Below are 17598 nucleotides of genomic sequence, written 5' to 3'. Positions count from 1 at the left end.
CCCCAAAGCCAGAGCACAGCCCAGAGAGAGCAGAGCTGCCCTGGGAACAGAGCTGCAGCAACCAGAGCCAGAGGGGCCAGACAAGCAGCCAGGAAGCAGGTCAGAGCTGGGAGCAGAGTCACAGAAGCAGCCTGCAGAGCAGAGCTGTGCTGGGGGCAGAGCTGCAGCAACCAGAGCCAGAGAGGCCAGACAAGCAGCCCAGGGAGCTGAAGGCAGAGCAGCAGCAGCAGCCGTGCTGAGGCAGAGTGGAGCTGGAGCCGGGGCTGGAGCAGTCCGGAGCTGGGGCTGGGGCAGTCCGGAGCCGTGTGCAGTCCGAGTGCGGTGAGCAGCTGGGGAGAGTGAGGGGGACCCTGGGCAGTGGGCCCAGCACAGGGAGACGCCTCAGCCAAGAGGCCTTGCAGGCCAAACTTGCAGGGGGATCATAACCCCGACCGGGCGGGGGCGACGCTGGGAAGAAGGGTCCTGCCACCTAGAGCCTGAGAGCGTGTGGCCACCACCAGAGCAAGTGTCCAACCCACAGCGTCCCTGCAGCACAGACAGGGCCTGAGAAGCAGGCCTGGGACCTACAAGGAACAGACTGAACTGCCCTGACGTTCCAGAGACACTGTTTGTAATGTTCCCTGCCACAGAGCGGGGTGATGTGTTTTCCTTTAACCTTTCCCATTTTTCCTTATTCTTTTTTAAAATTAATTGTTAATTAAACTTGTATTTGCTTTAAACTGTATGGAATAATCAGTGGGTCAGGGAGGTGCCCAGTGCAGAGAGAGTACCCCGGAGTGGGGACACCCTAGCCCCTGTCCTAGGTGACCACAGCAGGGTTGGGGGTCGAGCCCCCCAGGAATCCTGGGCCCAGCCTTGTTGGGGTTACGAGGACTCAGCCAGACAGGAGAGTGGAAGGGGAGCCCTCAAGGGCAGGGAGGCCTCTGGGTAAAGGAAGTGGGAGCGGGGACTCAGATCCTTTCGCTAGTCCACTTCACCGGGGTAGTACAGAAGCCAGGAAAGTTCCCCACAATAGCGGGACCATTCCCCCGCTTACACATGCGACAAACCTCGATGCCAACTCTGCCCATATATCTACACCAGCAACACCATCACAGGACCTAACCAGATCAGCTACAACATCACCGGCTCATTCACCTGCACGTCCACCAATGTTATATATGCCATCATATGCCAGCAATGCCCCTCTGCTATGTACATTGGCCAAACTGGACAGTCACTACGCAAGAGGATAAATGGGCACAAGTCAGATATCAGGAATGGCAATATACAAAAACCTGTAGGAGAACACTTCAACCTCCCTGGCTACACAATAGCAGATGTAAAGGTAGTCATCTGACAGCAAAAAAACTTCAGGACCAGACTCCAAAGAGAAACTGCTGAGCTCCAATTCATTTGCAAATTTGACACCATCAGATCAGGATTAAACAAAGACTGTGAATGGCTTTCCAACTACAGAAGCAGTTTCTCCTCCCTTGGTGTTCACACCTCAACCGCTAGCAGAGCACCTCACCCTCCCTGATTGAACTAACCTCGTTATCTCCATACTGATTTATACCTGCCTCTGGAGATTTCCATTACTTGCATCTGAAGAAGTGAGGTTCTTACCCACGAAAGCTTATGCTCCCAATACTTCTGTTAGTCTTAAAGGTGCCACAGGACCCTCTGTTGCTTTTTACAGATTCAGACTAACACGGCTACCCCTCTGATACTTCATCAGATTTGTTAGTCTTTAAGGTGCCACAGGACTCCTCCTTGTTTTTGCTGAAACAGACTAACACAGCTCCCCCTCTGAAACTTATCTTTGTTTAATCAGTGAAAGCAAACTAGAGCCTCAGAGGACCGGAATTGATTTTAGACAATGGACAGGTTTGCTCGGCGTTTGTCCATTTCAACAGGGAAAATGTTGAACGATTAAATTCATTTCACTTCCCCATTTAGTGGAACTCCTGAACATACAGGAGATGGATATGAAAATATATTTCAATTAAAAAAGAACACATTTAAGAGAGCACCTAGATTTGAATCAGCAACCACTTTATCTGTTGTCAAATGTGCTACCACCGGGGTCTATGAGGCGGTAGAGTATTAGAGCCAGTGATCTTGAAGAGTGTGAAGGAGACACTTATTTCAAAGAGCTTCTCTTACATTCCCAGACATGGGTGTTTTTTAAATGGGGTTTCATTACATTTTCTATCTGCATGTAAACACCACAGCTTGCACAATCCCCACAACTGCTCAGTCTCACCAGAGCACAACTTTGGAGGGCCCACACCCAGCTCTGCGGCCTTTAACCACTTCAGCATTTCTCCAATGCCTTAAAGCCACAGGGCACATTATGTAACTCAAACCCCTTAATCTCTATATCATTCATGACTGAATTCCCAAAGAATTCCCTTCTGACCAGAAGCAGAGAGCTCCTGGGAATGTCGGCCCCACTCCTGTGCCCTGGAGTAGAGGGGCTCTGGAAGGGGCAGGGCCCATAGTGCACAGTCACTTTGTTCTAGTTTGCACACTTGCTGGGTCTTTGGGAGAATTCTTGTCTCCCATACAGCAGGCCTGGGCTTCATTCATGGCCAGTGCGGCCCTGAGTTTTAGGCTTAGATGTAAAAATTGCAGAATTGAAGCTTGAAAGACAGGCCAGTTCCCTCCCCTGCCCCCATAGCATTTCACATCTTGACAGCCAAACTCGAGGACTTTCTGAGTGATCTGTCCTAGTTCAACCGTACAGTGCTGGGGTCCATGTAGGACTCACTGGGTAAAATTCTCTGGACTGTTATGGCAGGTCAGGTAGAGAGAGGGAGGGGCCCACTGGAGGCGCTTAGCCCCCTGCCTGGCAGTGCTTTTAAAAGGAAGGAAGGGGATGGGAACCCCCCTGCCACTGGAGAATGTGGCCATTGATCCCACTGCCTCTCGCATGCGACGCGAGCGCTCAACCACTTGCGCTAATTCTACTGGACACAAGCAGCTGTCCTCAGCCCCCCTCTCATTCCAGAGACCACAACCACCCTGCGGCTGCCCACGGCTCCTTTCCGAAAGGGCCGCTTCTCAGGCTGGTTTCTGTGGGCCGGCTAGCTCAACTGGTGAGAGCGTGGTGCTAATAACACCCTAGGATGGCAGGTTTGTAGAAATGTTGGTAGTGCCCAGAACCTGCCCCTCCAAATACCCCCCCCACACACACACCTCCCTAAGGGTTAGGGTTTGGGTTTGTGTTTGGGTGAGGGTCTGGGGTGCAGGCTCTGGGAGGGAGTTTGGGTGCAGGCTCTAGGCTGGGCAGGGGATTGGGGTTCAGGAGGGGTGAGGGGTGCAGGCTGTGGGAGGGACTTTGGGTGGGGGAGGATGTCTGGGGTGCAGGCTCTGGGAGGGAGTTTGGGTGCAGGCTCTAGGCTGGGCAGGGGATTGGGGTTCAGGAGGGGTGAGGGGTGCAGGCTCTGGGAGGGAGTTTGGGTGGGGGAGGGTGTCTGGGGTGCAGGCTCTGGGAGGGAGTTTGGGTGCTGGATGCAGGCGCTGGGCTGGGGCAGGGGGTGGGTGTGGAGGAGGGGGTGAGGGATGCAGGCTCTGGGAGGGAGTTTGGGGGCTAGAGTGGGTGGGTGTGCAGGAGGGAATTTGGGGACAGGAGGGGGTGTGTGGGGAGGGGGTGTGGGTGCAGGCTCTGAAGGGGGCGGGGGGTTCGGAGCTTATCTGGGGCACCCCTCCAGCAGCGGTTCCTAGGCAGGGCGGGCCAGGAGGTCTCCATGCGCTCCTATGCCCATCGCCCCCGCAGCGTCCCATTGGCTGCAGGGGCGTTCGGGGCAGGGGCAGCGTGCGGAGACACAGCCCCCCCCCCTTCCCCCAGCCACAGGGACGTGCTGGCAGACACATGGAGCAAGCACGCAGGAAGCCGCTCAGGCCTGCTGTACTGCCGGTGGTGGCAGTGGGGCCATTTTCAATCGCCCGGGGGCAGCAGGTCGGGCTGGGGGATGCGCAGGGGCGGCAGGCGGGGCCAGGGGAGAGACCCGGGCCCAAACTTTGCTGGAGCCAGGCCCCTGGGCCAGGAATATTCCTGGTGCCCAGCACCACGGGCCCATATAACTTGCCACCTATGGCTTAGGGCCTGGGGCGTTTGGAACTGACAGACCAAAGGTCTCTTCCCCTCCCCTAACGGATGTCTCTAGTAACTGGATCTGGCGGCTGCAGCCTGTGGGTTTGTTCCAAGGGGAAGTCAAACTGCAGCACAACAAGGACAATGTGGCCCCACCCAATAGGTCCCTGGAAGAGGACGGGGCATCTGCTCCCCGACTTGTGATGGCAATGGACAAACCCCCACCCTTTCTGGGACTCCAACAAGGATCTGCTCAGGCAATCGCTGGGTGTGTCCTGCCAGGCTCCCCTCTCAGACACTCCTGGGCCAGCCAGGGAGACAGGGACAGGAGAGAGGTCTCCAGAGACAAAATCCTGCAGTAACTCACCCCCCCGGGGAGTCTTTTCATGCCATGGAGCAGTGGATGGCCCATTAGCAAGGCTCCAAGCCAGGCCCTTGAAAGCCGTCCTCTCCCACTGGAGGGACGAGGAAGTCTAGACGCTGAAAATAAGGAGCAGGATCTTGGCCAGTCTCCAGGATGCAGCTTTCCATATTAACCAACCAGCCGGTGCACACGGGTCCAGAAGCTGGCGATTTCTCCTGTGGCTGCTAGATGGCTCTAGGTGGCCCAGTTTGGGGTGCCCCACGACAGAAAGGGTGGCCTGCCCTGCTCAGGCCATCAGGACTCAGTGGTCAGGAGGGGCGCTTGGGGACAGGAGCTCTCTGTTGCTGCAGGAGACGGAGACCCACAGCCTGTTAAACTCCCTAAGCTGTCAGGGAAGCTGAAGGTGTCGAAAGGGGAGAGCTTTAGCCGCAAGCTCAGCCAAACAGCACTGAGACTCTGAGGGGTGGGAAAGTGATATTTCCCCCCAGATGGCCCAGGGATGGCTCAGGTCACCTGTGGGGATCACTCTCTGAGCAGCCTTCCTGCCCCATCTCTTTGGGAGGCTTCCCACAACGCAACGATGGCTAGAGAGCAGTGGAGGGAGGGAAGCAGGGAAAAGAGAAACCAAAAATGACGAACCCCAATGTCCCCAGTAATTCTGAGGGACAATGGCCTAAGGTGTGCGGGGGAAATTCTCGCACCTTAACCTAGTGTTTTCCATGCCTTGAATTTGGCCAGCACCAGGTGGGTCAGGCTGCCTAGGTACCAAACCTCTCTGGGGCTCTTACCTGCCCCACAGGGACGTCTGTCTTCTCGCTAAATTAGCAGTGGGAAAGGGGAAAACTCCAGCGAGGCTCCTCCTCGCGCTCACGGACATGACCCAGAATTCTCTCTCAGTCCTCGAGGGGAGACCTTGAGGAAGAGACTCCCTGCAGCAAAGCCATTGCCCCCACCCTGCAGCCTCTTTTACCTGCCCGTTGTCATAGACTCTCTGTCAGGTCACCGCCTCCCAACCTCCTGTGACTAATCAGCTGAGGTCCTGCAAAGGCTATTGTGATGTCACTGCCCTGGCCAGCCCCTTTGCATGTTTGAGCTGCTCCCGCTGTGTCACACCCCCACCCCCAATCATTCAGTGTTAGTTCTGGGATCAAGCAGGCGACACATGGAAACATCAGCGGCTGCTCAATGTGCCACACTCAGCTTTGCAGAGATTTGGAGACGTTAAGGCAAGAAGAGACCTTTGGATCATCCAATCATGGAATCATAGGACTGGAAGGGAGGTCATCGAGTCCAGTCACCTGCACTCAAGGCAAGACTAAGTACTATATAGATCATCTCTGACAGGTGTTTGTCTAACGTGCTCTTAAAAATCTCCAATGATGGAGATTCCACAACCTCCCTAGGCAATTTATTCCAGTGCTTAACCACCCTGACAGTTAGGAAGTTTTTCCTAATGTCCAACCTAAACCTCCCTTGCTGCAATTTAAGCCCATTGCTTCTTGTGCTACCTCAGAGGTTAAGGAGAAAAATTTTCCTCCCTCCTCCTTGTAACAATGTTTTAGGTACTTGAAAACTGTTCTCATGTCCCCTCTCAGTCTGCTCTTCTCCAGACTAAACAAACCCAGTTCTTTCAATCTTCCCTCATAGGTCATGTTTTCTAGACCTTTCATCATTTTTGTTGCTCTTCTCTGGACTTTCGCCAATTTGTCCGCATCTTTCCAGAAATGTGGTGCCCAAAACTGTACACGATAATCCAGTGGAGGCCTAATCAGCGTGGAGTAGAGTGGAAGAATTACTTCTCGTGTCTTGATTTCAACACTCCTACTAATACATCCCAGACTGATGTTGGCTTTTTTGCAACAGGTTACATTGTTGACTCTTATTTAGCTTGTGGTCCACTATGACCCTTGGATCCTTTTCCGCAGTACTCCTTCCTAGGCAGTCATTTCCCATTCTGTATGAGTGCAACTGATTGTTCCTTCCTAAGTGGAGTACTTTGCATTTGTCCTTATTAAATTTCATCCTATTTACCTCAGACCATTTCTCCAGTTTGTCCAGATCATTTTGAATGTTCATCCTATCCTCCAAAGCACTTGCAACCCCTTCCAGCTTGGTATCATCTGCCAACTTTGTAACGGTATTCTCTATGCCACGATCTAAATCATTGATGAAGATATTGAACAGAACCGGACCCAGAACTGATCCCTGCAGGACCCCACTCGTGATGCCCTTCCGGCCTGACTGTGAACCACTGATAACTACTCTCTGGGAACAGTTTTCCAACCAGTTATGCACCCACCTTATAGTAGCTCCATCTAGGTTGTATTTCCCTAGTTGGTTAATGAGAAGGTCATGTGAGACTGTATCAAAAGCCTTACTAACGTCTAGATATAGCATATCTACCGCTTCCCCCCATCCACAAGGTTTGTTACCCAGTCAAAGAAAGCTACCAGGGGTTGGTTTGACACGATTTGTCCTTGATAAATCCATGCTGGCTATTGCTTATCACCTTATTATCTTCGCGATGTTTTCAGATGGATTCCTTAATTATTTGCTCCATTCTCTCTCCTGGTACAGAAGTTAAGCTGGCTGGTCTGTAATTGCCTGGCTTGTCCTTATTTCCCTTTTCATAGATGGGAACTACATTTGCCCTTTTCCAGACTTCTGGAATCTTTCCCATCTTCCATGACTTTTCAAAGATAATAACTAAAGTAAAGCTAGTCCATTGAGTGTGTGAGCAGGTAAATCGCCTCCCTCGCCCAGCAGCGCCCCCAGGGCAATGACCCAATGCCTCCCCCCAACCACAGGGACAGAGGCTGAAAGTCCATCTGATGGCAGGTCAGGGGCTGGCGTGGAATGTGCTGGGATCTCGGCCTGGGCCCTAGTGAGGTAGGTGACCCTGTCACACACAACCACACCCAGCAAGGCCTGCTCCGATTTTCTCCCTGTTTGTGAGTCCCAGCAGAGAGACCAGGGACTCATTGGTCCATGGAGAATGGGGCTTTGCCAGGCTATAAGACTGAGGTGTAGCTTCATCCTGGCCACTCCCCTCTACCCCTGCTCCATCCCCTCCTCCTCCAGCCTGTCCATACCCCCCCCCCCCCGGAACACTCCTTGGGCCTGCAGCTGCTGGGGGGAGGCACAAGGGGCACCTCTCTTGGAGGAATTTCCCAGGGTGGGGGAGGGCTTTACACCTTCCCTACAGCCCCTTTGGCCTGCGCTAGCCAGCATGGGAGCCAGAGCACAGTGGTGGGCTGGGTCCAGACTTCAAGAATGTCTCTTGATGTAGGGTCCAAACCCGGGATTCTGCCTTGAAGTGCGTAGGGGCTGGTTCTCTGAGGGGCTGGACCCCTGCACTGCCCACGGACTCCAGATGCAGTTGGAACAAGGTCCCTGCAGCCCTGTAGTTCAAAGAGATAAACGGAGGTGTGACGTGCAGTCTATATGGTTTTATAAAAACATGCTAATAAGTGAATATAGTGTAACTGGGATAGTTTTATAAAGATTTGATAATAAGTGAATATAATGCAACTGGGATATGCTTCGTGCAAAAGGTCTCTTGTAAGGTATCATTACAAAGCTCATAATCTACGGAGTGGTGATCATCCTATTTGTAGAAATGTACCACTCTTGTATCTAAAACCAGAAATATGAAATAGAACTCTGAGGGCCTATTGTAATTATGTAAAGTGTGGGCCATTAATGATGGTTTGGAATCTTGATGACTCCCATTAACAAGGACCATTGTCTGCAGGTGGCTGTGTTTTCCTGTTAGTCTTCCTCTATATGTGTGTGCTGGCAAGTGGGCAATGAAGTCTTGCAGTGACATGTGATCATGTCACCTGAACTGGAATCCATCTTCAACCTGCTGCTTTTCCAGGGAGTGGGGGTGGAAACCCAGAGGGACAAAGGGTTCCCGCCTTATTCAAAAGATATATAAAGGGGTGGAACAGAACATAGCGGGAGAGGAGCCATCATGAAGAATCCCCTAGCTATCACCTGAGCTGCAACAAGAGCTGTACCAGGGGAAAGAATTGTGCCCAGGCCTGGAAGGTGTCCAGCCTGAGAAAAAACTTACTGAAGCATCTCTGAGGGTGAGATTATCTGTATTCAGTTTGATTAGACATAGATTTGCGCATTTTATTTTATTTTGCTTAGTGACTTACTTTGTTCTGTCTGTTACTACTTGGAACCACTTAAATCCTACTGTCTGTATTTAATAAAATCACTTTTTATTTAGTAATTTACTCAGAGTATGTATTAATACCTGGGGGAGCAAACAGCTGTGCATATCTCTCTATCAGTGTTATAGAGGGTGAACAATTTCTGAGTTTGCCCTGCATAAGCCTAACCCTAACCCTAACCCTAACCCTAACCCTAACCCTAAGCTTTATGCAGGGTAAAACGGATTTATTTGGGTTTAGACCCCATTGGGAGTTGGGCATCTGAGTGCTAAAGACAAGCACACTACTGTGAGCTGTTTTCAGGTAAACTTGCCACTTTGAGACAAGTGATTCAGACCCTGAGTCTGTGTTGGAGCAGACAGGAGTGTCTGGCTCAGCAAGACAGGGTGCTGGAGTCCTGAGCTGGCAGGGAAAACAGGAGCAGAGGTAGTCTTTGCACATCAGGTGGCAGCTCCCAAGGGGGTTTCTGTGATCCATCCCGTCACAGGAGGTACCCAAAATGAGGCCATTGTTGTACATTTAGGCCTTACCGCCTTGCCCATTAACAACAGTAGGTGGGCTAAGGCTCATTGTCAGTCACTGTTTATACTTGATCACGGCTAACCTGGTTCTGGTCGTAAGCAGAGGCCTGGCAGTGAAAGGTCCTGATTCTATCCCCAGCACCCAGAGACAGATGGTCCCTCAGGGATGTAACGACCCTGGGGGATATTTTACACTCATGATCTTTCCCATGGGCTGGGGAATTCCACAGTCTCGTTCCCAGGGCTGAGAACCTCAGGGTTAAGTTGCACATAGTGACAATAACTGAAATGCGACCCCTGCGTTGCACACTGTGCTGTGCTGCCCTGGGCAGATGTGGCTTTAAGCTGGTGTCCAAGCCCCGTCCCACGCTCAAGAAGGACTGGGCCAAAAGAGCTGATTTTCAGTGGCACTCACACTGCCCGGGTCCTGGCCACCGGTCCGAGGGGCTCTGCGTTTTATTTTAATTTTAAATGAAGCATCTTAAACATTTTAAAAACCTTATTTACTTTACATACAACAATAGTTTAGTTATATATTATAAACTTATAGAAAGAGACCTTCTAAAAATGTTAAAATAAATGAAGACTCGGCACACCACTCCTGAAAGGTTGCCGACCCCTGACCTAGGGGAGGGGCAGGGAATTCCCACTGAACCTCAAAGCACAGAGTGACCTGTCCAATCTTATAGCCCTGGTTCCAGCTATTGAGAAAATTGCTTCTGGGCTTTTTCTAGGCTAGTTCAGATCATTTGTAGATGTGTCGTTTGGGTTATTTTTTTTCCTCCTCCTCTCTCTTTCTTTTAGTATAGTGATGTTAAAACTTTTGTAACTAATACAGCCAAATAATAAGATGAATAGTGAAGCAGGTTTAGCTACTTCATAAGAAAATGGGTAAATTTATTTCGGATTTTGAGTCTTAAAAGATTTTCTGAGATTTCAATTCTTGAATGTGCAAGTGTTTTATTGCCCCTCCTGAATTGTGGGTTTTCTCTCCTGGTGAAGGCTGTTTGGTCACATACTTTGATATTAGCTTAGTTTGACAGGATGTAGCTCAGATGCGGCTGGGAGTCGGGGAGCGGAGCAGGCAGGAGGCCGGGTCGCTCTACTTATGGGTGAGGGCAGGCCTGACCACTTCTGGAGTCCTCAAGGGAGTGGGGGCGGAGGAGGGGCGGGGGCTGGGGAAGAGCTGGTGCCCCACACAGCTGCACACTTTGCGTATGGGTAAGGACGGCCCTGAGAGGCTGCACCCAAGACTGAGGCTCTATTGCGCTCGGTGTCGTATTAGACACACACATTGTGAGAGGCAGCTCCTAGGGGAAGGAGCTTCAAGTCTAACTGTACAAAGCAGACGCAAGGAGGAGTGTGTGGGTGTCAGGAGCGTCTCCGTGATTAAGGCCGGGCTTGTAAACCAAGTTTTCAACTTCCAATAGATGTGAAAAAACAACAACAGATTTTTCTTGCTCCAAATAACAGCACTTACACTTACAGTACAGGACAAGTAGCCCGAGTTCCCTGGAAGCTGCACAGCTGCGCAGCCACCCAGCAGCCTCCTTAGCGCTGCCTGGGCCCTCAGACAACCCACCCAGGGGGCTGCCTTGGCCAGGGGAGGGGCACCCTTCCCTGAGCCCCAATCTATCCCGGCCTCCAACCTGCGCCAACCCAGCTGAGCCTGAGCTGCCCTTGCCCAGGCCTGACCCCAGCCCTGGCCTTGCCGGGGAGAGGCGCCTATCCTGTGGGCCCGGCCCTGCAGCTGATACGGGGGGCAGGGGGTCGCCTCCCCGCCCAAGCCTAGGTGCTGCTGCAGGGAGAGACAGCTGGGAAGAGGCCTCTCTCCCGGCCGGAGCACCCGCCTGCACCATTGGAATTCCCCACCCAGGCCTGGGACACTCATCTCCAGCTCTAATGAGTTGGATACAGGATCAAATTGATCCTAAGTGCGGAGACTCTCTGCTGCGTGGGGGGGACGACAAAATACAGGTGGATAAACTCCACTGTGCCTCAGACACAGGCCAGCGCTGCTGGAGTCAGCAGATACAGTGACGGTGATGGGGAAGGAGGGAATCCCTCCGACTCGCCCCATTGCCTTCCGGCCTCGCAGAGGCTGAAATGATCCATCTGTCCCACTCCTGCTCCTCCTTGTTACATGGAAATGTATTTGAAATAAGGAAAATGGTAAAAAAGAAAAATACCTGCTGCCCAGCACCACCTGGACCAGTGTGAGCACAACTGGGAAGGAGACATTTTGTCAGCAAAGTGGGGACTTGGTGACTAACAATCGCTCTGCTACTGGGGTGACAGTATAAACGTGACGCTCAGGGATTGTCCAGACCAGGAAAATGGGTGTCCATTAGGACAGGCCAAAGGGGAAGATGCCGGCTAACCCCAACCCCTGTGCCCGGGCTATGTCAGCACTGCAAACAGAGCAGTGTGTTTACATCAGGATAGCTACCTCCAGCGCGCCGACGCCCAGGGAAATCCTAGAGCAGAAGACAAACCCCATGTCCATTTTCACTCAGTGAGGCGACTTGTGGTCACCCCTATTTCCCCCACCTGGGGCTGATGGAAACTCCTTGCTGGAAGGACACACACTCCAATGACTCACAGGAGAAAGGAGCACGGGACTCACCCCAGAGAAGGGCGACCTGTAAAAGGCACAAGTGGGCAACACACGAAGCAGTTGAGAGAACAGAGGGACACAAATTGTGCAAACAAACCACAAGGTCACTATGTGGGAATTAGCAAATGTGTTTTTAAAAAAAGTCTTTTCTCTGCCCTACACAACGTTTCTACACTGCGTCGCTGTCCTGTGAACACCCTGATATCTTGTAAGGAGTGGGCCCTGAGTGAAACTTTTCCCGCACTCACAGCATCTATAAGGTCTCTCTCCCATGTGAATTCTCTGATGTACAATGAGGTCTGAGCTCACACTGAAGCCTTTCCCGCACTCACAGCACTGATAGGGTCTCTCTCCTGTATGCTTTGCCTGATGTGTAATTAGGGTTGATTTCTGCCTGAACAGTTTCTCACACTCACAGCACTCATAGGGGTGCTCTCCCGTGTGGATCCTCTGATGTGTATTGAGGGCTTTCTTGACAGTGAATTTTTCCCCGCATTCATGGCACTCATAGGGTCTCACTCCAGTGTGGATCCTCTGATGTGTAATAAGAGCTGAACTCTGTGTGAACATTTTTCCACACTCAAAGCACTGATGAGGTATCTTTCCCTTGTGGATATTCTGATGTCCAATAAGGTCTGAGCTGACAGTGAAGCTTTTCCCGCACTCACAGCATTCGTAGGGTTTCTCCCCTGTGTGGATCCTCTGATGGTTACTAAGGGTAGAGCTCAGAGTGAAGGTTTTCTCGCACTCACTGCATTCATGGGCTCTCTCTCCTGTGTGGATTCTCTGATGTTTTAAAAGGCCTGAGTGGTTAGTGAAATGTTTTCCACACTCAGTGCATGTATTTTCTCTCTCTCCTGTGGGTATTCTCGGCTGGGCTGTGGTTTCCAGGAGGTCCTGGTGAGTTCCCTGACAATTAATGGAGTTACCCACTTTCTCCGCTGGCTGGTTTCTCTGCTCCCTCTCTGGCCTGTGCTGACTCTCACAGGCTTTGCCCTGCACACGATGCCGGGACACATTCCCTCTGGAGCCGTGCGATAATCCCCCATGTGGTGCCACTTCTCAGAATTTTCCAGCTGAGGATTCTGCTTCTTCTCCTCACTCACCATCCCAGCACCTGCTGGGACAGAGAGAGAAACCTCAGAGACAGGGATGGAAAGGGGAAAACAACCAAAATTAGAGCTGGAGAGACAGAAAAGAAACCTAGTAGTTGGATTCTCCACAACTCTTCCCCACAGGGGAGAGAGGAGGGGAACAATTCTGCCTCCACATCCCCTCGGGGAGGGAGCTCTGCCAGGTGTCAGTCAGGATGCGCAGGAAGCCATGAGCGACAGCTGCCCTGAGGATACACGGCCTCCTGGGGATACTCCTGAACCCCGAGAGCTCACAAGGCTTTTAGGGACTCCCAGCTGTTTCCTTCGGGCACTGAGAGCTTTGAGTTGGTTTAATGATCCCTCACCTGCGCAGGCAGCTCTGGGGATCTCTCCTTCCTCACAGCCCTGGAGATCCGGGACCCACGGCTCCTCCCCTCGTTCCAGCTGGGAGTTCACATCAGGTTTGGAAACTGGACACCCTGCTCAGGGGAAAGAAAACAAGGGAGATCAGGGAATTCATGGGACGTTTCTATTACTTTAACCCCAGCCCATTTTACAGCAGGGAAAGGCTGGGGGCAGCTCCCCAGGTGCAGGAGACTCTGCGTATGAGGGATTTAACTCTCCCCATCTCTGCTGGGAACACACACAGCCAGACACTGCTCAGCAAACGGGGTCCTAAAACACAGAGACAGGAACTCCACGTTCCAGGAAGTTAAGGCCCCAGCCAGAGGGGAAGTTACCCTGGACCTGCTTCTTCATCCCAGAGAGAAACCCCGAGAGAATGGGGGAGTTGTAGGAGAGCTGGGACCGGTGAGCACGGGCTGGTGGGATTCAGCGCAGTGAGGAATAGGAGGGACGGGGGGTGTCACCGAATGTCGTATCTCAGGACATGTCTACACTTGAGACACCATGACTGGAGTGCTGTAGTGGGTCAGTGTAGATATTCAGCAATGGAAAGGTTCTGCTGTCGGGGTAGGTCATCCACCTCCCGCAGAGACAATAGCTAGTCCACAGAAGCATCATTTTCTGCATAAAAACCAACTATTCTAACTACCCTAAATTCCACAGGTGCATTCAGATGGCCTTGAAATATGCTGGTTTCTATGGTCATTCATGGACGGGTTACTGGTCCCAGTATGAGGTGACTGGTTAAAGATGTTCCTGAGATTCAGCCCACCACCCTAGGCAGCTTTTGACAAAATCATCTTGGTCTTGAAATGTTTTTTGCATACAGCTGGGGCTGAAACCGGTTCTAATTGTCCCTGGACTGATCACAGTCACTTGGCGTTGATCTGTTAATACAGGACACCCCTGTCTTCTGCAGGAAACCAGCTCTGAAAGCCAATAGCTGCGGAATCTGGAATCTCAGAGCAGCACAAGCCAAACTGAGCAGTCGCTGACCTGGAAATGCACACGTGCTGCCAGACTATGTCCCTATGAAGTGCGCGAGGGTTGCCAGCAATCTGCTGGCCCAGGGAAAGGTTTGCTCAAGGGGATGGGCTGCGGCCACTGAACCTGAACGACACCCATGAACTGAAGCCTGAGCCCGAGCTCCGATAGCTTTCACACTATGTGTGTGGTGCATTTTTCTTGCATTCGGCAGAAGTTCCTCTTGGAAGCTTTGCCCTTTTATACCAAAATGTTTGTGTTAAGATTAATAGTTTAAAGTTCTCTGAACTAAAAAACCCACTTTCTTGCCCAGTCTGCACTTAAATTTTTGCTAGCCTAGCTCTGTGTGATGGGGGTGTGAAAAATCACAGCACTGACCAACACAGCTATGCTGGGAAAAGCTCTAGGGTAGACATACAGCTATGAAGAACCACTGAGAAGAACATGCCACCATTTGTGTTGTGTTCCACGGATCGGAATACCAGCATTTTCCTGCATGTGTGTCAGCTGTGGATGACTGGGAGCAGCTTGGCAGAGATGTGACTGTGATATGAAGAGAGCTGCATGTAAAACTTGGGGGCCTAGTCTGCCTCATGCCCGTGCTAAGGGCTGGAGGCTGGGTCCGTGAAGGTGCACAGGGGTGAGGTCTTGTCACCGAGATTGTCAGCATCCTGGTGACATATGTGCTAGTGATCCTCAGGGCTCAGTGAGAGCTAAGCGAAGTCTGTGACTCAGGAGGAAACCTCGGGGCGAGGGGAAAGGGGTGATCTCACTTTGCAGGTCCGAGCTGGTTTGTGTGGAGTGGGATCAGTGTGTGAGTGCCAGCCAGGGGTCAGAAGTTTCTGTTTGTCACATTGGACCTAAATCCAAGTTTTGCCCTAGCAAAGAGAAGATGTCAGACTTTGTGCTGTGCTGCCCCTGTGCGCTGTTCCCAGAGCATCCTGTAGCAGGGGAGGGCAGAGCGCTAGGGTGTGTGTCACTGGCTTGTTGGGGTGTTGCTGAAACAGGGCAGAGTAGAGGTTGCATTGTGGGAATGCCATAAGCCTTAACTCTGCATTTCCCCTCCTAAGAACCGAGGGGACAGGAACTCTTACCCAGCGAGGTCACGTTCTCATAGTTCTGCTGCATGACGTCTGTGTAGAGGGCTCTCTGAGTGGGGTCCAGCAGAGCCCCCTGCCCCGCGGTGAAATACACAGCCACCTCCTGGAAGCTCACCGGCCCCTGAAACAACAGGTGCCCCCCACTCAGTGCCTGCTGCCCCAGCCACAACTCCACTATTCATGGGGGAAAGGAGCCAATCAAATGGAAGCTCTGAGGGGCTCGCAGTCAGAGGCCAACCCCCAAACCACTCATAAGAACAGCCAGCCTGAGTCAGACCAAAGGTCCATCTAGCCCAGTATCCTGTCTGCCGACAGTGGCCAGTGCCAGACGCCTCAGAGGGAATGAACAGAACAGGGAATCATCAAGTGATTCACTCGTCGCCTATTCCCAGTTTCTGGCAAACAGAGACCAGGGACACCATCCCTGCCCATCCCGGCTAATAGCCATCGATGGACCTGCCCTCCATGAATCTATCTGGTACCAGAGCATCCAGGAAACACCTAGGTGAGGGGACGAAGAGAGAGCCCCTGGTCTCTCCCAGCAGATCCATCACACACCTACTAGCCAGGGGCTGATACAGGAGATGGAGCCCTGGCAGGGTCCAGGGACAATTCCCTGGTAGATACCAACACCCTCCTCATTGCGAGGAGCTGGATATGAAGGGAAGGGCAGGGCCCCTACGCTGCCCCTTTCATATTTCGCAGCTGCCGTTGGTCAGTCGGGTCAGGCTCCAGCACTGGGAGCCTGGTCAGTGTTTCCTAACCTCACCTAGGTGGGTTGTTTCCTCTCCCACAAATTAGGGCATTTCCCCTCCGAACCACATGGCTCTGATCCTAGAATCCAGGGCACTTATTAAACAAGTCCCAGCAGGTTTGCCACCCCCTGGCCTCCTCCCTTTCTCCACCCTGGGAATTTCCTGCCCCGCTCCCACCTCCAAACCAGACCCAAACCTTCCCACCCCCTGTGTATTGCTGCCCCCTCCCTCCTGCAGCAACCCACCAGCCACCCCCCAAGAACCCCTACCTGAACTGGCTCCGCTGCAGCCATTTCTCTGCCCTGTGCCAAGGGCTGGAGCGAAGCGTGGGCGTCGTTCTGCAGCCTGGCAGGGCGAGAAGGGCAGTTGTGGAGGTGGGAGAACAGGCTTTAGGTACGTTCCCATCACGATTCCCCAGGTTCTTTCCCTGCAGACAGACCCCGAGATTCTGCCACGCTGGGCGATACGTGACAAGGAGAGAAAAGGGGATGAACTGGAGGGAATTTCTACAGACAGGGAAAGTGTGGGCGGGGCATGAAGCTTCCCTGGGCGGGGGGAAGAGGGGACTAGCTCCCTGCCCCGTCTCTGCAGCCCGAGACTCCGCCCCCCACTCGCCCCCTCCTGCTGCTCCCCAGGGTCTCTCCTATGCCCCCTCCCCCATAGGACAGTGGGGTGAGGGGGGCGCGGAGAGGCAGGGAGAGGGCGGCGAGGAGGGACCCGGCAGGTGGGGGGCGGGATGAGGAGGTACGGGCGGCGAGTTGTAGGGGCTCGTGGTGCCTGGGCACCAGGAATATTCCTGGCCTGGGGCCCGGCTCCACAAATGTTCGGGGCCAGGTCTCCCCCCTGGGCACGCCTGCCGCTGCCCCAATGTACTCCCCCCTCCCTGCATGTCCCCCGGCCCCACCTGCTGCCCCCGTGCACTCCCCCCCCCCCCCACAGGCCCCGGTCCCACCTGCTGCCCCCGGGTGATTTAAAAAGACCTGTCCCTGTGCTGTGGCCCTTGGGTGGGGTGGGTGAGCAGCAGTGAGCGGAGAACCCCTGGCCTACCCCACCTAGGAGCTGCTGCCAGAGGGGGGTGCCCCAGGTAAATGCTGCTCCCCCACCCGCTCCCAGAGCCTGCACCCTACCCACTCTCCCCACACCTCTTCCCACCCCCAAACTCCCTCCCAGGGCCTGCACCCCTCACTTCTCCTGCACCCTCACCCCTGCCCCATCCCAGAGCCTGCACTCAGCACCCACACTCCATCCCAGAGCTGGCACCCCACACCCCCTCCCACACTCCCATTTCCTCCCAGAGCCTGTACGCCCGCCCCCTCACCCAAACTCCCTCCCAGAGCCTGCACCCCTCCCCTCTCCCGCACTCACACTCCCTCCCAGAGCCTACACCCCTCCCCCCTCCCGCACCCAAACTCCCTCCCAGGGTCTACGCCCCTCCCCGCTCCCGCACCCCCACCCCTGGCCCAGCCCAGAGCGGGGAAGGGGCAGAGCAGGGG

At 53.3% G+C, this 17598-nt stretch overlaps 2 protein-coding genes across 4 annotated transcripts in view; both read right to left on the bottom strand.

Annotated features, from left to right (window-relative positions):
* The window catches only part of LOC135977338 (rho GTPase-activating protein gacV-like), a 954030-nt gene that overhangs the window by 923455 nt on the left and 12977 nt on the right, over positions 1-17598 (bottom strand). The gene's annotated exons all lie outside the window — the stretch shown is intronic.
* Positions 11765-16895, bottom strand: LOC135977337 (zinc finger protein 2-like). 2 transcript variants are annotated; one of them, XM_065577749.1, is made up of 4 exons: positions 16375-16895; positions 15345-15471; positions 13227-13340; positions 11765-12887 (listed from the first exon to the last, which is right to left on the bottom strand). In XM_065577749.1, the coding sequence occupies exons 1-4, from the start codon at positions 16396-16398 to the stop codon at positions 12562-12564; spliced, it is 591 nt and encodes a 196-aa protein (XP_065433821.1). In that variant the 5' UTR covers positions 16399-16895; the 3' UTR covers positions 11765-12561. The 2 variants fall into 2 exon arrangements, with proteins under 2 accessions (XP_065433821.1, XP_065433822.1); XM_065577750.1 differs by having other exon boundaries at positions 11765-12884.

Source organism: Chrysemys picta, chromosome 24, assembly GCF_011386835.1.
Source record: "Chrysemys picta bellii isolate R12L10 chromosome 24, ASM1138683v2, whole genome shotgun sequence".
NCBI classification, from domain to species: domain Eukaryota; kingdom Metazoa; phylum Chordata; order Testudines; family Emydidae; genus Chrysemys; species Chrysemys picta.
This window is presented reverse-complemented; position numbering and strand designations above follow the sequence as displayed.